Source organism: Dipodomys merriami, unplaced genomic scaffold (assembly GCF_024711535.1).
Source record: "Dipodomys merriami isolate MVZ:Mamm:240054 unplaced genomic scaffold, mDipMer1.0.p SCAF_11, whole genome shotgun sequence".
Classification (NCBI taxonomy): domain Eukaryota; kingdom Metazoa; phylum Chordata; class Mammalia; order Rodentia; family Heteromyidae; genus Dipodomys; species Dipodomys merriami.
Window position 1 is genome coordinate 15,458,940 of NW_027202382.1, and position 25,298 is coordinate 15,484,237.

Here is a 25,298-nt window from a genome sequence, read left to right on the forward strand (position 1 = left end):
TTACTTTAAAAACATAAAACAGGGCTGGGAAGATAGCTCAGTGGTAGAGTGCTTGCCTTGCATGCCTGAGGCCCTGGGTTCGATTCCTCGGCACCACATAAGCAAAAAAGACCGGAGGTGGCGCTGTGGCTCAAGTGGTAGAGCGCTAGCCTTGAGCTGAAGAGCTGAGGGACAGCGCCCAGGCCCAGAGTTCAGGCCCCACTACCGGACCCCCCCAAAAAAAAAAAAAAAACATAAAACATACCTTTAAATAGCAAGAACTAAGAATTCACTGTTTATAAACTCTGAAGTGTTCCAAAGCACAAAAATGCAAACATTGTCATTTCCGTTTTTGGGAAGTCGGGGGCGGGGGGGGGGGGTGGAGATTGGGGAGTTGGGGTATAGTCTCACGGTGTAGCCTAGACTGGCTTCACATTCATGCTTCTCCTGCTTCAGCCTCCAGAGTATTGAGATTACAAGCATAGTAATGGAGAATTTTTACTAGGTTAGAAACTTCAATAATATTTGAATTTAAAACACTAATAAATCAGCTCCAAAAATTCTATTTTGAGGGGCTGGGAAGGTGGCTCAGTGGTAGAACACTTGCCTTGCATGCATAAGGCCCTGGGTTCGATTCCTCAGCACCACATAAGCAGAAAAAAGCCGGAAGTGGCATTGTGGCTCAAGTGGTAGAGCGCTAGCCCTGAGCTGAAGAGCTGAGGGACAGCGCCCAGGCCCAGAGTTCAGGCACCACGACCAACGGGAAAAAAAAAATTCTATTTTGAAAACCTGTTGATCCTGTGAAATTCCTTTCTGTACTGTTGCTACCTTGAGAGTAATCATTATTAAAAGCCCGATATGTTTTTACTAATACATACACACACAAAAGAAAACTTATTGATCCCATCTTAGCTTCTAAACTGGGATAAAGCAGAAATATAATTGTTATATATGAAATATATAATATATATTTCATAATTGATATGAAAAAGAGCTAAAGGCCTTAAAGAGCCTATTGGAAGGCTGAGAGTGCAGCTCAATGAGAGAGCACTTGCCTTGGATGCACAAGGTCTTTGGTTCAATGCCAGCATGAAACAAACAAACAAACAAAACAATTGGAAACGATAAAATACAAGAATTCCAAAAACAGCTCATTCAATTAACATTTATAGATAGTTAATAGAAGTCCAAAAACAATGAAAACAGCAAAGAAAGGGGATTACTTTGTTTTTTAAACTATAGGGAAAAGAAACACAGTCAGTGAACAAGAGCTGTCCATCCTCACAATAATAAATTTGTACATAGCCTGTGCCTGCTTCTGCACAAGCAACTCGCAGGAAAATAGTGTTGGGTAGATCACTTACCGCATGCAGCTTTATAATATTCATTTATAATGATCCTAATAAATGTAATGGCAAAGTTAAAGACACATTAAATTCTTAATAATAAAAGACATCCCATAGTAAATACAGAGATTTAAAACACAAAACCAAATGATGGTGCCTTCCTAGGAAGGGTTTCACAGCAAGGCAAAGGCTGCTGCATTAAAGAGCAAAGGCAGAGTGATGGGGGGAGGATTGCAGGTTGAACAGTCTGGCTTTGCACAAAGAAGAATGTAAGCCTTCCAAATACACTTCTGCTGTATTCTTATACGAAATCACTATGTTCTATTTATCACAGAATTACTTAGAATCACATGTGAAGGAACTCAGGGAGAGAGTCACACGGTAGAGACTCTGACTAGGAAACACAAGGCCCTGAGTCAAACCTCAGTACACGGTGCAGGGAGGAAACACATGTAAAGGAGAATGAGAGGTGAAAACGGAAGCTTGTCTACCAGTATCATCTCACAGGTTTCTTCCTCCCTACAAATAGGTCTAATGATAAGAGTTCTAATGGGATGTAGAATAAAAAATAGACCCTTCTTTTTTATTGTTGTTGTTATGAGGCAGGGATCAAACTTGGTGCTGATGCTTTGCTCATTGGCTGGCAATTCACCACATGAGCCATGCCTCCAAGCCCAGATCCAGCTTCTTGGATTACCCACCTATCAAATCAATTTTCTATTTATTGACTTCATTCAATAGATCTACCTTTTAGAAAAGGAGGGTTCTAGACGATCAGTTCTTATTTTCTACTACATATTACTCTCACTACAAATTAACTAATTGATATTGTTTGTAAATGTCTTTTCTTTGCCTCTGATTAGCAAAAGTTAATTTCCATGAAAATCACTATCACTAAAAATTTTACACTTTAAGACTCTTTTTGAAAAGATAACAAAATCCAGTGCTACCACTATGATTTAGACTTTTGTGTGCATATGTGCCAGTACTGGTAATTGAACTCTGGGGCCTCAGACTCTTGCTCAGCTTTTTCACTTAAACAGTAACAAGCATAGCTGGGCGCCGGTGGCTCGAGCCTGTAATCCTAGCTACTCAGGAGGGTGAGATCGGAGGATCACAGTTCAAAACCAGCCTGGGCTGGAAAGTCTGTGAGACTTATCTCCAATAAGCCACTAGAAAACCGGAAGTGGTGTTGTGGCTCAAATTATAGGGCACTAGCCTTGAGCTGAAGAGCTGAGTGACTGCGCTCAGACCAGAGTTCAAGCTCCATGACCGACAAAATAATAATAATAATAATAACAAGCAAAGCCTTTTCTATTACCAGGCACCAGAGATTTATGCCTATAATTCTAGCTATTCAAGAGGCTGAGAACCTAGGACCATAGTTTGAAGCCAGGCAGGCAGGAAAGCCTGCGAGACTGCTATCTCCAGTTAACCAAGGGGGAAAAAGGCCAAAAGTGAAGCTGTGGCTCCAGTGGTAGTCAACTTTGAGCAGAAAAGTTAAGGGAAAGCATCAGCATCCAGGCCTGAGTTCAAGGCTCCCCCAAAATTAAAATACCCAATTTTTTTTAAACAAACCAGTAAGCCTATTTTACTGAACAGGTGGACTTCAGAGGTAAAGTCATATAACAGAGGAAACTATGATCTAAAACCTTGGCTTTCTGCTTTCTAATGGAATACTATATCTATGAGTTTCCAAAAGTCCTGAAATATTCTCAACACTTTCTGGCAAAAACAGACTTTAGGATCAATAAAATGTGATACATGTACCTAGCCACATCCGAATGATGCTCATATAGTCTTTGTTCTTGGCTGAGAGGAGCTTGTCATAGGACGGGCAGCCAGCCAAAAGAATTCGATCGTGGTCCTCACACATGGATATCAGGTGTTGTTCTGCGCTTCGGGTGCAACACACATGATAATGAGCCAGTTTTGTTATGGCATGTCTGATGGAGTCATCAATAGTCCCACTGACTTCCCCTCCTTCAATGTGAAGGATCCTGATGTTCATCAAGGCAGCAGACGTAGCCAGAGCCAAGGCATCAAACCTGTCTCCATGAACAATCATGATATCAGGCTTTAGGCGATTAAGGACATCTGGGAGCTTCACTAGGGCCAAGCCTACTGATTCCACCATGGCTGCTTCATCTTCCCCCCTAACGATTGTGTGTAGCCTCGTGTTAATGTCAAAGTCATCTTGTTCAATCATTCGATATGTGTTTCTAAAGCAAGAGAGAAAAAAGGATGAGAGCATGTTAACATTTAAGACAAGCCATCGAATGCTAACCCTGAAGGAAGAAACATGTTTAAATTTTTACTTATTAAAACAAAGTAAGCCAGGTGCCTGTGGCTCATGCCTGTAATCCTAGCTAATCAGGAGGCTGAGATCTGAGGGTCATGGCTCAAAACCAGCCAGGGCAGGAAAGCCACTATGAAATTCTTATTTCCATTTAATCACAGACAAAGTGGAGCTGTGGCTCTAGTGGTAGAGCGCTAGCCTTGAGCAAAAAGGAGCTCAGGGATAGCACCCAAGCCTAGAGTTCAAGGCCCAGGACTTGCAAAACAAACAAACAAATAAATAAATAGAAGAATAGCTTACAAAGTAAAGAGCAAAGCAATAAATGTTCTTATTAGCCTGGTTATTTTTTTTACATGAGTGCCTCCATAGCACCATCCAAATCGACATAAGGCTTTATTGCCCTTTGGAAGGCTAATTTATCCCCTTCCAGGCACAGTGACATGTACCTGTTAACCCAAGACTTGGGGGACTAAGGCAGGAGAATCTCAAGTTGCAGCACAGGCTAGGCTACATAGTAGGTTCAAGACTAGCCTAGCCTACATTGTGAAACCCAATACCACCTTTAAAAAAAAAAGCAGGGTACAGGTAGCTCATGCCTATAATCAATCCTAGCTACTCAGGAGGCTGAGATCTAAGTTGGAAGCCAGCCTAGGTAAGAAAGTCTATGAGACTCTTATCTCCAATTAACCTCCAAAGAAAGCCAAAAGTTGAGCTTTGGTTCAAGTGGCAGAGCACTAGCTTTAAGCACAAAAGCTCAGGGACAGTGCCCTAGCCTTGATTCCAAGTCCCCAGGATCAGCACCAAAAAAAGTTTTTTTAAATAAATTTAAAAATACTGCACAAAGCCAGGATGTCTTGCACGTCCCTATACTATAAATTTTTGAATGATCGAAATTATGCTTCTACCTTGGACTTTCTGCTTGGAGATGAAAATCCTACAGACTTTTCTTCTTGAGTAGCTAGGATAACAAATGTTTGACATCAGCACCTGGCTTCCATTTTAACATTTTAATTCTTTTTTTTTTTTTCTTTTTCTGGTTCTGGGCTTGAACTCATGGTCTGGGCATTGTCCCTGAGCTTTTTTACTCAAGACTAGTGCTCTATCACTTGAGTTACAGCCCCACTTCTCGCTTTTTGGTGGTTAATTGTAGATAAGAGTCTCACAATCTTTCCTGCCTGGGGTAGCTTTGAACCATAATCCTTAGAACTCAGTCTAAGAGTCACCAATGCCTGGCTCTCTTCTACTCTAAATATTTTCTTAGAGCAAATTAATGTATTGATTTTTGGAAGCAGGCTTTTGGTTTTCTTGCTTTTCCTTTAACATCATACATAATAATGCATTTTCAACTGTCTTTGGAGATTGCATGAACATTTTCATACCACAGGGGTGCACTAAATGCTCTAGAGTAAAATTAATGTTTACTTGTGGTTTCTACATTTTGAACCCTAAAAGATCATCCTTCATTTTTTTTTTTGTCTTTTTTTGCCGGTAGTGGGGCCTGAACTCTGGGCCTGCGCGCTGTCCCTCAGCTCTTCAGCTCAAGGATAGTGCTCTACCACTTGAGCCACAGCGCCACTTCCAGCTTTTTCTGCTTATGTGGTACTGAGGAATCGAACCCAGGGCTTCATGCATGCAAGGCAAGCACTCTACCACTGAGCCACTTTCCCAGCCCCTCATCCTTCATTTTTTAAGTATATCCTGTGATCAACATAAATCTAATGTCACCAAAATAAATGCCAACCATCATGGCAATATTCTATTTTATTTGACAGTTCAATTAGATGTTTTAAATTATGTTCCATATATACTATTTTGTAAGCTTCTCACAGTTTTGAAAAACTGCCATTAGAACTCAAAAACTAGTCTTGAGGTAGATAGTGAGCTCAGTGGTAGATTGTATGCTTAGCTTGCACGAAGCCCTGAGTTCAAATCCCAGTACCAAACAAACAACATCAACAACAAAAATGCTCACAAAACAGATGACCCTATTATCATAGTCATACAACCTACATTTGGAAGCAGCATTTCTCCTGAAGTAATAACAAATAGTAATGATACACCAATCACTTATCTGGTCCCTACTAAGCAGCATCACTGTGACAGATGTTTTAAGTTAGAATCTCTATTCCTTATAATACAGGTGCTCACTGTTTTATAAGAAGAAACGAGCTCAGAAATGTGAAGCGACTTCTCCAAGACCACATAAATGTTAAATGGTAGAAGTGGGTTTTGAAGCTAGGTTACATGGCTATCAAAATGCAAGCTCTCTCCAGCATCCAGATGCAGTGGAGAATAAGAAAACATGCTCATCTTACCCATAGTCATCTATCAGGTGTGAGCCAAGGACCACCACATCAAGTTCAAAGAACTCAGGCTCTGTTTTGATGCCAAACATGATGGGAGCAAGTTTCGAGTAATCAGCACGATTACAAGTGGCAACACAGACCCGGAGCTTCCGGTTGTTCCCATTCTTCTCCATGACTTGTTTCTTTCTTGTTGAAAGTTTCTTAAAATAGAGTTCCTGAAGTTGCAAAAATAGCAATGATTATCTAAATCAGAACAACTCCTAAGATATCAAAATAAAAAAACTTTTTGGTTGTTAAGTCCTACCATTTAGTACAGTACTGGTCATTTTATGCTCCACCCCCACTGCTGTGTGACACTCTCACTTCTAGATGCAGTTGTGAAGCACTATTCCAGATTGCCATGTTGAGTGGCCCATGCTGATCTGGAACTGCTAAACTTAAGTTTCTTTTGCATTTGTAAAGGAGTAACATAACATGTTAAATATGTACATTTATATGGGCTTGATCATAGAAACGAATGAAGTATTTTCTAAATTTAAAAAATGAAAAAGAAATTCCAGATTGTAGGACTATAATTCAGTGCTTCACATTCATCACAATGGAACACAGTTGAGTGAGAGAAATCAACTTTCATTCAAAAGGTGAGCAAATATCAGCCCCCACTCCCTCGTCTCTTTTTCTTTCCTTGTGACAGGTTCTACTCAGTAGCTATCCTGAAACTTATTATGGAACCCAAGTTGGCCTTAAACTAGCAACTTCCTGGTTCTGTTTCCCAAGTGCTGGGATTACAGGCATACACCACCACACCCAGCTCAAATATCACTCTTTATTAGTTAAAAATTACTTACTATATCTCAAAATTGAGTCCAACATACTAAACCATTACAAAACTACAGTAGAAACCCACTGATCTGGTTAAACTCTTATTTATAGAAAAGGAAACACAGGTCTGGAAAAAAGGAATTATTTCCCAAGTTCAAGATCACCTAAGAAAGACAATCCACTCACCTCACAATGTGCACTACCTTAAATATGAGGCATTGTGCCTAGAGTTGGGGAGAGAAAAGACCTCATCCTCAGTTATATGCCAGTGCCTCTAAAACAGACAAGTCCTGAAGCCTGCCAGAGAGCTTGCTATAGGTCCCACAGGCACCTTAAAGCCAGTGTCCCAAGCTAAACTCACTCTCTTTTCTAAACCTGCTTCTCTGGAATTGTTCTCTAACGCAGTTACACACTTCCACTCATCGAAACACCCTGAATGATTGTCTTTTCTGTTCTTTAGAGGGTTTAGCAACTTTAAGTCCTATCAATTTACCTCCTTGAATATCTTTTCTTGGTGGTGGTGGTGGTGGTTGTGGGGCCTGAACTCAAGGCCTGCATGCTGTTCCTGAGCTCTTTTGCTCAAGGCTAACACTCTAACACTTTGAGCCACAGAGCCATTTCTGGTTTTTGAGGGACTTTTCTGCCCTGGTTGGCCTCAAACTACAATCTCAGATCCTCCTGAGTAACTAGAATTATAGGCATGAGCTACAGGAACCCAGCTTTGAATTATCTTTTAAATGTGTCTCCTCCTCTATATCACCTCCAGGATGTCCCCAGTCAAATGGGGGTTGTTGGTGAAAACTATTCAAAGAGTTGTCATAGTGTTTGTTTGTCCCTAGTTCTACATAGCCATAGCCTCCTACACACTATCCAAGTGACTCTTTTTTTTCAAAGTTCTTAAATATGATTATGGAACTATAGAAGACATCACTATGGGATAAAATCCAAATCACTGATCTGGACATAACCCATTTTTTTTAGTCCTGTCTGATCTATGATTACTCTATGTATGTGTGTGTGTCTGTGTCTGTGTGTCTGTCTGTCTGTCTGTATGTATGTATGTATGTGTAGGCACACGTATGCCAGTCCTGGGGCTTAAACTCAGGGCCTGGATGCTGGCTGAGTTTTTGTGCTCAAGACTAGAACTTTACCACTTGAACCACAGTTCCACTTCTGGATTTTTGGTGGTTAATTGGTGAAAAAGATCTCACAGACTTACCTGCCTGGGCTGGTTTTGAACCAGGATCCTCAGATCTCTACCTCCTAAGTAGCCAGGATTACATACATGAGCCCAATTATAATTACTTCTACTCTGTGCCAAAGTACTGGCCATACCAAAGTGCTTATGGTTCAAACTAGTGGATCTCTATACCTTTCGATACAAATACCTCCACCTAAAATTTCCTTTCCTTCTTGCCTGGATTCCTATCAACCCTCAAAGCTCAGTCTGTCACCTCTTCTTCACATATACCTCAGGTCCTCTTCAGACCACCCATTTTTTTTCCACTTTCCTCTAAGAACAAATATACTTGGTTTAAAAACTCTGTCCACCTCTATATCCCCACCCCTTATATTTATATACTCTCTATTCAAAAAAGTAAAAGCTGGGGTAAAAGAGATTGGTTTTATAGCCAGGCATTGGTGGCTCATGCCTGTAATCCTAGCTAGTCAGGAGGCTGAGATCTGAGGACCACGGTTCAAACCCAACCCAGGCAGGAAAGTCTGTGAGGTTCTTATCTCCAATTAACCACCAACAAACCAGAAATAAGAGCTGTGGCTCAAAGTGGTAGAGACTAGCCTTGAGCTAAAGAGCTCAGGGACCACAACCAGGCCCTGAGTTCAAACCAATGTGACAGAAAGAGAAGACCGGGAGGAGAGAGAGAAGACAGGAGAGAGGGAGGAGAGAGCAGAGAGAGGGAAGAGAAAGAGGCTGGTTTTATAGAATATTTTAAACTTCTCTACAAGCCAGATATGGTGGTATATATCTGTAATTCTAGCACTTTAGAGACTAAAGGATGGTGAGTTTATAGGACCAGCCTGAGTAGCTTAAATGGCCAGGTCCTGAGAAGGAGGGAGAGGCACAGAAAGAGAAGAAAGGAATGCAGGAGGGAGGGAGATCTGTTTTATTTGGCCTCAGGGGCTCTGATCACATTGCTATGGCTTCAGGAAGTACATCAGTATTTAGAATGTATAACTAGGGATCCTGAGAACTTGGGTAGGGACGTGGGTACAGAAGGGCTGCCCTTTGAAACATTCTGGAAATTCCATTGTTAGCTCTCTGCTGTGTGTAATTTATCTCCTCATCTTTTTAAGAGTAGAATCCTGTGACCACATGAATTGCCACATGATTAGGCCCATTCTGAATTTACAATCCCTAGCAAAATCAAGTTTCAGAAATAGGAAGCATTTATAATAAAATGAACATTCGACCAGGTAATACTCAGCAAACCAAAGCAATACCAAGGAGACAAAAGTATTCTTCCAAAATATGCCTTCAATGTTTTTCTACATAATCCCAAATTACTGATATGAGCTGGTACAGTAGATCACGCTTCAAATCCTAGCTACTTAGGAGGCTGAGACCTAAAGATTGTGGTTTGAAGCCAGCCAGAGCAGGAAAATCTATTAAGACTCTCCAATTAACCAGCAAACAGCTAGAAGTAGAGCTGTGGCTCAAGTGGTAGAGCACTAGCCTTGAGCACAAAAGCTCAGGGACAGTGCTCAGGCCCTGAGTTCAAGTACAGGACCAGCACCAAAACAAACAAACAAAAAAAACACCCCACATTGCCAGGCGCTGGTGGCTCACGCCTGTAATCCTAGCTACTCAGGAGGCTGAGATCTGAGGATCTCGGTTCAAAGCCAGCCCGGGCAGGAGAGACCATGAGACTCCTATCTCCAATAAACCACCAGAAAACCGGAAGTGGCGCTGTAGCTCAAGTGGTAGAGCGCTTGCTTTGAGCTGAAGAGCTGAGGGACAGCGCCCAGGCCCAGAGTTCAAGCCCCACGACCGACCAAAAAAAAAAAAAAAAAAAAAAAACACCCCACAACACACATATGCAATCAATTAATCAATAAAAATACCTACTGATCTGGACCTAACCTTTAAAAACAAAAAAACAAAAACCTGTCTCCCCTGTCTATAATTACTTTCCTCTGTGCGGAAGTATAGCAAACCAAAATGCTTACAGTTCAAATTGGGGATTGAATCTGGGCTGAATCAATTGGTGATATTTAACTTTCTGGACAAAGCAAATGATACAGATCTTGTTACTTTCTATTTACTTTACAAAGAACAGTAAACTTTCCACTTGGCAGTGCCTAGTGTTTACCAGAGTACTGAACTATTATTCTACCTAAATTAAAAGAGCCAGCCATAGAAATAATCTATGAAAAAAGATGTCTTTTTTTTTTTTTTTTTGGTCAGTGGTGGGGCCTGAACTCTGGGCCTGGGCGCTGTCCCTCAGCTTTTCAGCTCAAGGCTAGTACTTTACCACTTGAGCCACAGCACCACTTCCGGCTTTTTCTGTTTATGTGGTGCTGAGGAATTAAACCCAGGGCCTCATGCATGCAAGGCAAATACTTTACCACTGAAGCACCTTTTGGCACCAGTGATTCTCGCCTATAACCCCAGCTACTCAGGAGGCTGAGATCTGAGGATCAAGGTTCAAAGCCAGTCTGGTCAGGAATGTCTATGAGACTCTTATTTCCAATTAACCACCAGAAAACCAGAAGTGGTGCTGTGGCTCAAGTGGTAGAGAGCTAGCCTTGAGCTGAAGAGCTCAAGGACAATGCCTATGCTCAGAGTTCAAGTACCACAACTGTCAAAAAAACAAACAACAACAACAAAATACCTTCATAAAGGAAGTGTTTAAAAAATAGTTTGAATCTAACTTATTTCACTTTATGTTTGGCAATACTGGTGTTTGAACTCAGGGCCTTCTGGTTGCTAAGCAGATGTTTCCACCTGAGCCATCCCTGAGCCACTTTTTTGCTTTAGTTATTTTTTAGGTAGAATTTTACATTTTTACCTGGGAATGGCCTCAGACCACAATCTTCTTACCTAAGGTCTTCCTGATTGCTGGAATGACAGTATAATAAGCCACTGTGCTTGTCCTATTGAGATGGAATCTTGCCAACTTTTTCCCTGCTTGGCCACGAACCTTGATCATAGCTTCCTAATCACAACTTGGATTATAGTCATGCGTCTTCATGTCCAGCTAAGCATTTATTTTTCAAAAATTATACCATAGATTAAGATCAGAAAAAATATGACAATATGTTAATATATATTAGTTCTTGATGGTTAGTAGAAGTTATGTGCTAGCTGGCCTTTTCAGGATAAATATTTCATTATTGAAAACAAGAAATCAAGAGCTGGGCAAAGTCCCTCATGCCTGTAATCACAGCAATAGAGAAGCAGAGGAGGTCTGTGGTCGGAGGCCATACTGAAAAAAAAAGTTAGTGAGACTCCCCCCAAACACCTCGGAACTTCAAGATCTCAGGCTTATTCCAGGCAATGACACAACATCCTACCAGAGAAATGACAAAAACAAAAAGGGCTGGTAATGCTGCTCAAATGCCTAGCAAGGAGAAGGCCCTGAACTCAACCCCCAATACCACCCAATAAATCTTTTCTGGGGGGAACCGGGGGTTGGTCATGGGGCTTGAACTCAGGCCTGGGCACTGTCTCTGAGTTCTTTTGCTCAAGGCTAGCACTCTACCACTTTGAGCCAAAGTACCACTTTTTCTAGTGATTAATTGGAGATAAGAATCTCAAGGACTTTCCTGCTGGGACTGGAGTTGAATCAGGATCCTCAGATCTCAGCCTCCAGAGTAGCTAGGATTACAGGGGTTCTACCAGCTAAATAAACCTTTTAAATAAGCACAACTGAACAGGATGTGGTTGTCCACAGCTCCCCTGAGTCTAAAGCTGGATTTTATGTCCATTTCATCCCTTCTTAAATTATTATTAAGTAGTTGTATAAAAGGGTTTCAAGTCAACAAATCAGTTTATAAGTACAATGCATTTATTTCATTCTTCAGTTTCATACTTGTAACTAGAGCCACTGATACTTAGATACATAAAGACAGTTTGTTTCCAGAAAGAAAAAAAAGTACTCATTCAACTTTAACTCTGGCAGTCTCTAAGAACTGCCAATTTTTTTTTTTTTTAAAACAAGGCTTGCCATGTGGTCTAGACTGGCCTGGAACTCTTTATCCTCAATTGCTAATGATCACTTTCAACACAAGACTGTCCATTATAAATACTGTCAAAGGTGATCAACTTTTTCTAGAAAAAAAAAATTGTCCCACTCCACTAAAAAGAGTTTTTTAAGAAGTGAATTGCTTTTAGGTAGGCAACTTGGTTTAAGCAGATTGAACCAAGAAAACAACAGTCACCGAAAAACAGCTGTTAAGCACTTTGGTCAGCACACATTGCTAATACCTTTACAAGCATTAATAACTTTCATTCTCACAGTTTTCCTTTGCTCCATTTTATAGACAGGATCACGGAGAGATGGGCACAGTGATATGCGACTGTAATCCCAGCATGGAGAAGGCCGAGGCGGGAGGATCAACAGTTCGAGGCCAACTTGGAATATATAGTAAGACCCAGTCATCAATCAACTAACCAACCAGACCAGGGGCACTGAGACACAGAGAAAGTAACTTTAAATAATTGACAGAACCAAGACTCAAACCCAGATCCTTCGGCTCTCAGGACACTGCCTACACCCAGTTTGTTTTGTGTTTCTTCTAAAAGCACTCGCGACCGCAAACCCTCCTGGCAGAGAACGTGATGCCTCACCCTTCAAAGCAGAGGGACGGAGACGATCAGCAATGAGAAGGGAAGGACTGTATCGTGCTCGGTAACTCAGAACTTTGTTTCTCCCCCAAGCTATAATTCAGTTTGGCCTCTCCTTCTCGGCCTCCTATGGTGGGGCTAAGCAGTGATCTGCACCCCCATCCCTCCTACCAGACAATTACAGGACATTTCCCTGTGCTCCAGCAATTTTACAAGTGTGCTCGGGCCAATCAATGCCCATCAAACTTGTCAGGAAGCTGAGGCTCGAGGTAGACTGCAGGCTGGGCAGGGCCTTCCGGGCCATCTTTCCGCCCCCGGCAGCGGTGAGCCTGGCAGCTGCCCAGCCTCTCTCGCGCCCGGGTAGCGGGAACCCTCCTGTCAGTCTTCCCCGGCGGGATAACACGGCCGGCGGGGGTAGAGTCAAGCCAGGCCTCTCTCGGCATGCCGCGTCCCCATTCACCCCGAGTGCACCCGGGGCCCGAAGGCCGCGGGCGAGGCCCGGGCCCGGGGTGCCCGCCGGCGCGCTGCCCAGGAAAGCTGCGAGGCCGCGGCAGGGAGGCGGAGGCCACCGCGGGGTCTGGCAGGATGCTCGCCCGGGTCCCCGCCCGTCACTTCTCGCACGTCTCTCACCAGATGTGGATCCAAGGATTCCTCCGGCGCAGCTGCCGCCGCCGCCGCCGCCGCCGCCGCGCTCTGCTGAGCAGGAGCCAAACCTGGCACTGGAAGCCAGCGGGGGCGGGGGGGGGGGCAGACCCGCCCCCGCGCCTTCCGCAAGCCCGGCACACCGGCCGCTCGATGACTCGTCGCTCGACCCTGGCACCCTCCAGCCCCTGCTCCTCGCAGGCCCGTCCCCCTCCCGCAAGCTCGAATCAGCCAACGCGTCTGACGACACCTGCGAGACTTTCTGTGATTGGTCTGTCCTCCGAGCCCCGCCCCCCTCCCCGCTGGCTTTTTAAAAAGGAAGCCGCCTGCCTGGTCAGTGTCTGCTTAGGAGTCTTCCGTTGTCGTGGACGTGCTAGTTCAGCGTGGACCTGGCCAGCGCCCAGACCCCAGAGCCCAGCAGCTCTCAGCCAGCTACGCATGCTCTGAAACCCTGGTCATCCTACGAGACAGCTGTTATGGCCTTGTACCCAAGGCACTTTGCTTTCCCTCATTCATTCCGTAGCCCAGCTGCCAGGAATACGTGCATCCCGGAGCTGTCCCCAGACGGAAGCCTTGCCGCTCACTCTTTGCCACGTCCGCTGATGGCCGAGGGTCAAGAAGGCGAGACAGACCGACCATTAAGGATCTGATGACCATTACAGATCTGTTACCAATGAAGAATTTTAATATTTCCCTTATCAAATTACTAGGTTACCACTAATGAGAAACTTTGGATGTGTGGATGACACAGAATGCTAAGAATTTTTTTTACAGCTATTAAGAAATTATTGGAGCCAGGCACTGGTGGCTCACTCGTAGCTATTCAGGAGGTTGAGATCTGAGGATGGTGGTTCAAAGCCAGCTGGGACAAGAAAATGGATGAGATTCCAATTAACCACCAGAAAACTGGAAGTGGTGCTGTGGCTCAAAGTGGTAGAGCAAAAAAACTCAAGGACAGTGTCCAGGGCCTGAGGTCAAGCCCCACAACCCACAAAAAATAAAAAACTGGTAGTAATTGGGTGGGGCACACCTCCAGGAAAAATAATTATCACCAGTAAAACTACACAGTCTAACAGCTCCTTGAGAGTTATTGCTATAAAGCTAATTTCAAGGTCTCATAAACATGGTAATGTCAGTGTTTGAAACAAGGCCTCTTAACTCATTCCAGGTTTGTGTGCATGTGTGTTTTGAGGGAATAGTAATTAGTCTTTAAACTTAAGGCCTCAGGTTTTCTAGGCAGGTGCACTACCACTTGAGCCACCACTCTCAGTCCTTTTAGTTATTTTTTGAATAGGGTTTCAGGCTTTTGGATCTAGTCCAGGACCTGGATCTTACATAGAGGTTTCTAAACAGCTACAAATACAGAAGTGCACCACCATTCCCAGCTTATTGACTGAGATGGAAGGGTCTTGCTTTTATACCCTGGCTGGCCTTGAACTATGAGCTCCTAATTTCTGGCAGTAGCTAGGATGACTAGCCACTGTAACCAGCCCTTACTCCAGGATTTCTAAATAATGAGAATAGTCCATTTTCAATAGACAGCAGATTTCTTTTTTAAATATCATTTTGGCTGTTAAGTGGAGAATACAGTAGATTGAGAAGCAAGAATTGGCAATGAAACTCAACTGAAGTGGATGGATACATGACTGCTTTGATTAATGAAACTTAATCATGAGTTAGATAGCAGGAGAAGACAGAAAAGGAAGGAATCAAGGATGGCTTGCATATCATTCAGCAGGGAAAAAAATCCTGAGTAATCAATTACTGTTTAAGGCTATTCCTTCAAAGTACTCTGTACCTCAACCACAATACTTTTAATGGCCAGGGTGTGGAAGTAAAGCACACCTTAGAAAGCAGTCTCCACCACATAAGCCAGATTGTTTATAACCTCTCCTGAACAAAAAATTTATCTTTTGGCACTGATTAGCCTTATGAATATACTTCATAAGGAAAGTAGTTCTTTTTCCCTATGAAAAACATTTAAGGATTAAAGGTGTTTTGATCACGTTTTGAGGGACTGGTAATTAGGTTTATATGTAATCATTTATATCCAATGTACATCTATGAAAATGAACCCTGGTCACATTGAAGGGCTAGAGGTAATGGTCGGGATGGCTGGAATAGGTAATATTGATCAAGATACAAAGCCTGGCACAGTGGTTCACATTTGTAAGCCTACCTTCTCGAGAGGTTGAGATCAGAGAACTGTCCTTTGAAGCCAGCTCAGGCAGGAAAGTCTGTGAGATTCTTATCTCTGGTGAACCACCCCCAAAAAAGCCAGAAGTGAAGCTGTGGATTAAGTGGTAGAACACTAGCCTTGAGCACAAAAGCTCAGGTACAGTGCCCAGGCCCTGAATACAAGCCCTAGGACTGGTGCGTGCCTGCGTGCGCACACACACACACACACACACACACACACACACACACACACACGGACAGCAAAGATATATTGTACTTATAAACTGACACATTGAATTGAAACCCCTTTGTAGAACTACTTAAAGATAATTTTTCAACTGCCTTGTCTGAAAATAATTCCCTAAACTATGTGTGTCAATTTGAGATTTACAAGAACATGAGATTAAGCATGGGCTCAGCCCAGCTTCAGTGGCTCATGCCTGTAATCCTAGCTACTCAGGAGGCTGAAATCTCAGGATCATTGTTCAAAGCCAGCCCAGGCAGGAAAGGCCATGAGACTCTTATCTCCAATAAACCACTAGAAAACTGAGTGGCGCTGTGGCTCAAGCAGTAGAGCGCTTGCCTTGAGCTGAAGAGCACAGGGACAGCACTCAAACCCAGAGTTCAAGCCCCACAACCAACACACACACAAAAAAAAAACCCAAAAAACAAAAACAAAAACAAAAAAACCAGTAGGTTCAGAAATGTACTGATAAAGAGACTCATAAATGGAAACCTTCATATTTGAAATTCACATTTCAAAACCGTTTAACCATCAATTACCAGTCAGTTCCTCCTGCCAGTCAGGTGGCCTTTTATAGTGTGTGTGGTAGTAAGCCAACTCTAAGCTAGCTTTCCCAGCCATGACAGAGAGATATAAATACATGTAATGACTGTGTGTGGTTTTGTGAGAAATTCTCTTTACTGGGATTTTTAAAGGTATTTTTCTTTATAGTCTATAGTTTATTGTCTGGTTACTAGGAACTTGTAAACCAGAGAGTGCATAGTCACTCCCTGACAAATAGAAGTTGAGAAAGTTTAATTGACACAACTATTCTAAAAAGACTGGGACAATATCAAAATCTCATTTGCCTTTAATTATGATTCTTTTTTAAAAAGTTGGATCAACACAATTATGTTCTAAAACATTCATTAAAAGTTATGTAGGACCCAGGCACTGGTGGCTTATGCCTATAATCCTAGCTACTCAGGAGGCTGAGATCTGAGGATCACCATTCAAAACCATCCCAGGCAGGAAAGTCCATGAGACTCTTATCTCCAACAAATCACTCAGAAAACCAGAAGAAGTGGTGCTGTGGCTCAAGTGGTAGAACTTTTGCCTTAAACTGAAGAGGTGAGGGCCAGCACCCAGAACCAGAGTTCAAGCCCCATGACTGACAAAAAAAAAAGAGTTTTGTTCTTTTGGACTTTCAAGGATAGAGTTAAATCAATATGCAATATGCCTTTGGCAAATTTTTATGATTTGCCAGCATAAGCTAAGGAAATAACTCTGGGAGCTGAAAAATAGTTCCTCTTTGGTAGTTAGCGTGCAGCTAAGGATGAAGGAAGGGTCTCATTTAGACATTCCTCAAGAGTATTCAAGTGGGCTTAAAAACAAAACAAACAAACAAAAAACGGGATTTCCTAGTACCAGAGGTTCACACCTAGCTATTTAGGAAGCTGAGATTTTGTTGTTGTTGGTGGTTGTGGGGCCTGAACTCTGGGCCTGGGCACTGTCCCAGGGTTTTGTCCTCAACACCCAAGGCCTCATGCATGCAAGGCAAGCCTCTACCACTGAGCCACCTTCCCAGCCCCAGAAGCTGAGATTTGAGGATTGCAGTTTGAAGCCAGCATGGGCAGGAAAGTCTGTGAGACTCTTAACTGCAATTAACCACCAAAAAGCTGGAATTGAAGCTATGGCTCAAGTGGCAGGGCACTAGCTTTGATTTAAAACAAAAAAGCTAAGGGACAGTGCCTAGGCCCTGAGTTCAATGCCCAGTAAAGGGCACCTACATACATACATACATTCACAAAGACAGGGGGTGTTGTCTCCAAGGCTGGCATAGTACTTGAGATCCACCTGCCTCAGCTCCTAGTACAGAGGTTACAGGTTTGTACTACCACACTTGGTGGTTAAAGTGGGCTTTAAATACCTGCCTAAACTGGGCACAGTGGTATATAACTATAGCTCTAGCACTTGAGAAGCTGAGGGCCTCTAGAGCCCAAGGGTTTGAGATCCACCTGGGCAACACAGTAAGAACCCATCTGAAATGGAAAATCTTTCATGAAGGCTAAAGACCCATCCAAATATGGATCTGTAAACCTAAGCATGAACCTAAAGTTTCTCTGTTCTGATGTCTTTCATGCCCCTACTTTTCAATGAATCTAATTCCACCTTTCAGATCATCTGCTTTTCTTTCCTGTGCTTCACCCTGTCCCAGAATATAGGCGCTCTCATGATTTTATTTCTTCATCCTCTATGAACTCCATTTACAGGAGCTCATTTATTATTTTGGACAGTACTAGGATTTGAACTCAGAGCTTATGCTTGGTAGGCATGTGCTCTACCATTTGAGCCTTGCCCCCAGCCCTTGAATTTCATTCCTTAGACCTTTCATGTTGATCTCTATATAAATAATTCCTTGGATACATACTTTACTCTGACCTTTCCTTTCAGCTCTCAGTTCCTACCTTCGATTCCTGCTAGATACTCCCTCAACTCAAGTCCTAATATTTTGCTCAGCTTGCTTGCTCAACTGGAACTCTACCACTTGAGCCATACTTTCAGCCTAGCTTTTTGCTGGTTACTTTTGGAGATGGAGTCTTATGGACTTTTGTGCACTGACTAGCTTCGTATAGAGATCCTCTAGATCCCAGCCTTCTGAGTAGCCAGTATTTCAGGTGAGAGCCACTGGCACCCACCCTATTATTTTTTTTAGTGCTGGTCCTGGGGCTTGAACTCAGGACCTGGGCACTGTTATTGAACTTTTTGGCTAGCATTCTACTGGTTGAGCCATACCTCCACTTCTGGCTTTTTGTGGTATTTAATTGGAGATAAGAGTTTCATAAACTTTTCTCCCCCAAGCTAGTTTTGAACTGTGATACTCAGGTCTCAGCTTCCTGAGTAGTTAGGATTACAGGCATCAGATATGAACCGCCAGTCCCAGGCCTTATTTTTTTAATCGCACAAACTTGTCATTTTTATCCAAACTCAAAATCAGTAATCATATTCTTCACTCTCTAAATTATAACATTTGATCTTTCAGATTCCTCAAAATATTTCCAGAATGTGCTCTTCTCTTCCTATTCCTCCTATCCTAATTCACTTCTTCATCATTTTATTTCCTTACTTCTGAAGTGCCTGGTTTTGCCATAATGAAAACCAAAGGTTATCCTATAATCAATGCACATTGTGCAATGTAAAGAATTTAACTGATAAAAATCTGTCATGACGTTATAATATCTCAAAAAGATTTAACGTCATTGATTACTGAACATTCACTTGCCCTTCTGGCCCAGATTCCCTGCTTCTCCTAATCTTCCCTGCATACAGCTACCTGATGAACTTCTTTTTTTTTCATTTCATTTTATTTTTTTGTGAACATACTATACAGAGGGGTTACAATTACATGGGCAGGATAATGCGTACATTTCTTATCAAGCATTGCAGCCTCTGCCTTTGTTTACCCTTCACATCCCTTCCCAGCCTCCTCCCCCATCCCCACCCAATTCTCCCCCCCTCCTCGCACCCTGATGAACTTCTTTTTTTTTTTTTTTTTTTTTTGGGTCTGGTCGTGGGGCCTGAACTCTGAGCCTGGGCGCTGTCCCTCAGCTCTTCAGCTCAAGGCTAGCGCTCTACCACTTGAGCCACAGTGCCACTTCCGGCTTTTTTCTTTTTGCTTATGTGGTGCTGAGGAATCGAACCCAGGGCCTCGAGCATGCAAGGCAAGCGCTCTACCACTGAGCCACCTTCCCAGCCCCTCTGATGAACTTCTTTAAAAACTGTTTTTATCAAGTTATTTCCATGTCTCAGAAAAACTACAGTGAGTCTCCATTCCCTCCCTGCTGGATAGAGTGTGTCTACAGGGTACATGTGGTGATTTCCTAAAACATCTGGCTGCCCGTATGCCTCAATAAATAATTAGGTTAAACTTCCTTCTAAAGTGACATTCTGGGGCTGGGAAGGTGGCTCAGTGGTAGAGCGCTTGCCTCGCATGCCTGAGGCCCTGGGTTCAATTCCTCAGCACCACATAAGCAAAAAGAAAAAAAAAAAAAAAACCCTAAGTGGCGCTGTGTCTCAAGTGGTAGAGCGCTAGCCTTGAGCTGAAGAGCTGAGGGACAGTGCCCAGGCCCAGAGTTCAGGCCCCACGACCGGACACAAAAACAACAACAATAACAACAACAAATAAAATGACATTCTGTGAGAACCATTTATGTAGCAATGAAGTTGGTCATTTACATATAGTGATAAACATGAAAATTAACCATAGTAATAATTTCCTTCTATTTTGGCTTCATTTGGTCAGGTAAATAGCTGAGGAGAAGAAGACTGAACAAGGCAGCTTTTCTATGCCATGTTTCAAAAGGAAAGGGAAAATGAATACAACTATAGCACACATTGGAAATAAACTGTATTTATGAGGGAGAGAACTCAATAAAGTAAAAGCAACCCCTGAAAAAAACCCTGTATCTGATACAAGCACCCAGAATTTGAAAAAAAGAGTTTGTCTTCCTCTACCAGTTTGGAAATGCAAGGAGACCAGGGGGTTTCAGCACAGTAATTAACCAAATAGCAACGACAAAATGACTAGCCTGAGTTAGCAGTGAAAAGAGTCATGGATGCAAAAGGGTTAAAGCCAAAGCTTTTCTCTCCCCTTGACAGCAGTGCTGGATTAAAGCATCGTGGAATGGCCCCATTACTTACATGAGGTCCTAGAGAACTGGACTCCCTGAAGGGACAGGCAGTGGTTTCCATTCCGTAGCACAAGCTTTGTGCCTTGCGTAGCAGAGCCACTGCTATTCTCTTGGCCTAGCTGCCACAGAGCAAGTCATTAATAAGCATCTGAATTCCAGACTAAATCTTTAGCTCCGCCTCCTTGAAAAGAAAGAAAAAAAAGGGGGAGGTGGCTCTGAATTCTTCCTGTATTCCTGGACAGTGGCTTGAAAGTTGAGAACAATTGGCAACTGAGTGTTACTTCCCAGTTTTGATACACTATTCTACCCAGTGAATTTATATTTCCCCTAGAAAGATTTTCTCCTGCGTTTCTGAATAGAAAGCTCAACATATTTAATCATGCTCTTAGTCATCTTTTTCACATTGTTTTACACTCAGGAACCTTCAAAACAGTTGACATGCAAAGGAATAAAGAGACTACATGGGGAAGAGGTTTTTTTGTTGTGGTTGTTTATTTGATTTTTTTTTTTTTTAAGGATTCTTCAATAAACACAAGCTTCCAGACATTTAGAAACTTTTGTTTCCATGCAACAAACATATTACTATAGATTACATGGTTGTCTAGATAATCCCAAGACACTAAACACATATTATAATTAATGAATATTTACCAGAGTGACTAGCTACAAAATTGTCAGTAATAATTTTTTAACACAAGCCGGGCGCTGGTGGCTCGCACTTATAATCCTAGCTACTTAGGAGACTGAGATCTGAGGATCGCGGTTCAAAGCCAGCTGGGGGAAGGGAAGTCCGTGAGACTCTTATCTCCAGTAAACCACCGGAAAGCCCCAAGTGTCGCTCTGCCTCAAGTGGTAGAGCACTTGCCTTGAGCTGAAGAGCTGAGAGACAGCTCCCAGGCCCAGAGTTCAAGCCCCACAACCAGCAAGATAATAATAATAATAATGATTTTTTAACACAAAAACCTAAATTCATAGACACACACACACAAAATAGTGTATCTAAGAATTAACCTAACTTAAAATGGTAACTTATTTTATAAAGAACATGATATCAAACTTTACTAGAAGACTTGAGGTCTCAATTTATTGGGATCTTTTATTTATACAGACATTCTATATTCCTTATGGGGGAAAAATATTGATTCTCCCAAATAATTTATCATGGACCTGCTATAGAAAATCAAATTATTAAGTATGTTTTATTTAACTTGTTGATGGCACAGGGATCTTGAACTCAGGGTCTCCCATTTGCCAGGTAGGCACTCTACCATTCGCCCACATCCCAGCACTATGCTTTAGATTGTTTAAAGTGGGAATCATTTCAAGAAATAACTTGCTGTGCAGCTCAGCTAGCCTCTGCCTCCTGAGTGCTGGGAACTCAGGACTGCCTGGTTCTAAGCTTTATAGCACCCATATTAATCCAGGCCTTTGTACTCCTATGGCTGAAAAGAATGACATCTGAACAAGTTCTGGCATACAAGGATTTACCAAGGAGATGAATCAGAGCATACCAAAACAGCTTTTGAGTTGGAGTCTTTCTTCTACTTCTGTCTCCATGCAATGAAGGCAGGAATGTCGGAGAGAGTGGCCTTGTTCTACCATCACATTCTTGCTCTTTCGGCTGACAGGTGACCAAAAGCAAAAATAAGACTTCATCCTGGCCATCATGTGCATTTGTATGTATGCTTGTACACGCATTTTCTCTTTCTCTCTAAGTTCTGTGTCCAGGAAGCAACACCAGTATATTGGCTCAGAGCCTGCAGGGTCAGAGCAAGTCAGTCATTCTAGCATTGCCTAAAGGTTTCCTTTCTTTCACCACATTACTTACCAAGTATGGTAAGACCCCAAGATGAAGATTTGGAGATAGGAGTTGAAGATGCCACCTGTTGACTAAGTTCCCTGGAGTGGGTACCCTCTATTTCAAGTGACACGGTGGCCCCTCACCAGTGTGACTTACTGCCTCACATTTTCAGTTCCCTCTTTTCTCTCTCAAAGAGATAAGGCTACAGGTCCCTGTCTGAGTCACCTTTTCCTCCCTTTTACAACATAGTGTTGTGAGCGCTGGCTTCCTGCAGGCCCTCCACTTGCCAGCCTGCACTCCTTAACTTTCTCCAGTCCCTGTGATGTGCCACTACTCTCCTAAAAGTCAACAGCAATATCTCACGACTCTCATCCACCTCTGAAGCCTGTCATAGATGACCCTCACTTGGCTCTGGCACCAGATGGCCTTGCCCTCTCCTTCCCCAGGCTCTGCCTGCCTCATCTCCCCTGCCCACCTCCTTGAGGGTAGCACAAGGCCATGGCCCCTGGCCTACTGGGCTGCCTCCTTGCATTCTTCCTGTCTCCAATCAGCCTACTTGTGTCATCTTCTGCCTGCAGCCAGCACAGGGCTGCCTCCCCCCAAGAGGAAGGCAGCAGTGTGGGCTCATTTCTATTCCCTCTCAGAGCCCGGAACTCCAAACAGGAATGTGAACCACAGCTCGTGATGAGGCCTTGGGGGAAGCTCGGAGTCTTTGGAAACAGCTCCAGGGGTTCAGAAAGAAGCATGATCCTGACTCAGTGATGCAGAACAATGAGATTCGTAGAGAAGGAGACTGACCAGACCAGACCAACAGCATTACCTTCTGCTGACTTAGTCAGCTGGTCAGACATAGGCACATGGGGTCTGAAGGGCTGTCCATAGCCATATGGACAAGGAGACCCGGGCCAGGTAAGTGGAAGTAAAGCCATTTATCTTGAGGCCTATGGCTGGGATCTCAGGAAAGGAAAAGCTCCAGAGGCACCACAACTGTTGGAATGACTCCAGGCTCCTTATGGAGTGCTGACGGGGGAGGGGGGGAACAAAGGGCTGAGAACACCCTAGGGTGTTTATGGATGGACACTGATCCCTGCTGCTATTTCCGGGCAGCCTTGCTCTCCAGTGTTGTTTGTGGCAACCTGGAGGTCCTCACAGATGAGACTGTTTTAAACAACCAGCTGGCCCTGACTGCTGAAGGATGTCCCCCATCTCTCTCGTCAGTGAACAGGCTCACAGCAGTGGAACAAGTGCTTTTCTAGAGCTGCACCCCAGTACCCTTATAGTACTGGGTGGGCCTGCTGGATGAATGCACCACAGCTGCTCCAGGAAACCTGGACAGAAATCCCTTAATCAGCTGCAGAACACATCAGGCACAGGACTAGGAAGCGTGTCTATACGGGGACGGTTGTGAGAATATAAACTAGCTCAGATAGCGGTGCACACCTGCAATCACAGCTACTCATTGGGGAAAAGGAAAACCAGGAGCTCAAGTCCTGCCCAGGCAAAAAGATAGCGCGATCTCAAAAACCAAACACAAATGAAAGGGCTTGGTGCACAGTTCAAGTGGGACAGTGCTTGCTTGACTACACAAGGGCCTTGACTCAAGTTATAGCACTGGGAGAAAAAGAGAAGAAAAAGAATCTAAAATAACTGTGCCTACACAGAATGAGCACAAATGGAGGTCAGAGCCAGTAAGCTAGAGGAGGAAATAAAGGCCTACCCTAGCAAATCTTTTCTGTATAGAATCTTCACTAATTGTCCTTAAATTTACAAAAGAAAATATACAAGAGAAGGGGTATTTACCAAGAGGAAGATGAAAGGGTGACCAAGCAGGCCAAGCATTAGTTAGAAGAACCCTTGTCTTAGGAGAAGCAGGGCTGGCAGGAGATCCCTGGGGTTTTACAACCACTGCCCTCCCCCACCCCACCCCGCACCATACATTACTCTTTCCTATGATCAAATAGCTTTTTTTTTTTTTTTTTTTTTTGTCGGTCATGGGGCTTGAACTCTGGGCCTGAGCGCTGTCCCTCAGCTCTTCAGCTCAAGGCGAGCACTCTACCACTTGAGCTACAGCGCCACTTCTGGTTTTCTGGTGGTTTATTGGAGATAGGAGTCTCACGGTCTCTCCTGCCCGGGCTGGCTTTGAACCGCGATCCTCAGATCTCAGCCTCCTGAGTAGCTAGGATTACAGGCGTGAGCCACCAGCGCCCGGCTGATCAAATAGCTTTAAACCAAAAGATAATTTAAGCAGTTTTCTTTTGTGTGTGCTAATAATAGAGTTTGATTTCAGGGTCTGGGGGCTGTCCCTTAGCTTTTTCACTCAAGACTAGTGTTCTACCACTTGAGCCACAGCTCCATTTCCACTTTTTTTTATTGGTTAATTGGAGATAAGATTCTCATGAACTTTCTTGCCCAGGCTGGCTTTGAATTAGGAACCTTAGATCTTAGCCTCTAAGTAGTTAGGATTTATAGACATGAGCCACCAAAGCCAGGATTAATTTAACAATTTTCTATTCAGATTTCCTTTGTTTTTCTTAACACTCACAGTTAGTTTTCAGCTATTATTAGACTTTGCCAAAGAACCACACAGACATCCAGGTAGAGAGAACAAAGAAAGGTTTATTGCCGGGAAAGGGGCCAGCAAGACCCCTTCTCACAAGGGAGAAGTGAGAAGAAGCACCTGCTATTGTCTGAGGTGACCTATATAACCTAAGAGGGTTAGGAGGGGCTAGAAGGGGCTAGGAGGCAGAGACCCTGGTGTGGACGTGAGGGCCAGGGGCTTCATGATGGTGGACTAGGATTTATGGCTGCTGCCCAAATAGTAGATAAGGGGCCCTGCATCTATCTAGACCTGAAGGTCACTCTAAGGGGCTCTTGTTGCCATATATGGTGATAGTTGCCCCAGAGAAGTGCCATCCCAAGGTAAAAGGGGATTGAAGTTGATTACTTACTGCCTTTACTACATGGGTCTAGTGTTGCCTGGGAAGGGCGCATGCTAAGCTGTGGAGAAAGGAAGGAGTGTACTAAGCTTTAGGAAGGGAGCTCATTTTGCTAGCACTATTTTTATTCATTAACACAATATTACATATCATGTAATTGATATGATATTATAGAATACTATTTTTCTTTCTTTGTTTGGGTAGTATACTGCCCAGGCTGGAGCTGAACTCTTGGGTTTCCTGAGTAAGTGGGATTATACATGCACCAC

General features: G+C 43.3%; 1 protein-coding gene across 4 annotated transcripts in view; it reads right to left on the bottom strand.

The window, feature by feature from the left end:
* Gne (glucosamine (UDP-N-acetyl)-2-epimerase/N-acetylmannosamine kinase) overlaps nt 1–20,396 on the bottom strand; it is a 44,770-nt gene extending 24,374 nt beyond the window's left edge. For 2 of the 4 annotated variants that reach the window (XR_011369209.1, XM_070009788.1), the window contains exons 1-3: nt 20,303–20,396; nt 5,940–6,145; nt 3,096–3,547 (exon numbers count right to left, since the gene is read on the bottom strand). Coding sequence is in view for 3 of the 4 variants with exons in the window: in XM_070009788.1 (XP_069865889.1) it covers nt 3,096–3,547; nt 5,940–6,145; nt 20,303–20,353 (709 nt within the window). In the remaining variant the exon portion in view is untranslated. Of the gene's footprint in view, nt 1–3,095; nt 3,548–5,939; nt 6,146–12,561; nt 12,579–13,188; nt 13,270–20,302 lie in introns of those variants that run through there. The other 2 variants (XM_070009802.1, XM_070009809.1) reach the window with 2 other exon arrangements.
* Between the last annotated feature and the right edge of the window lie 4,902 nt (nt 20,397–25,298).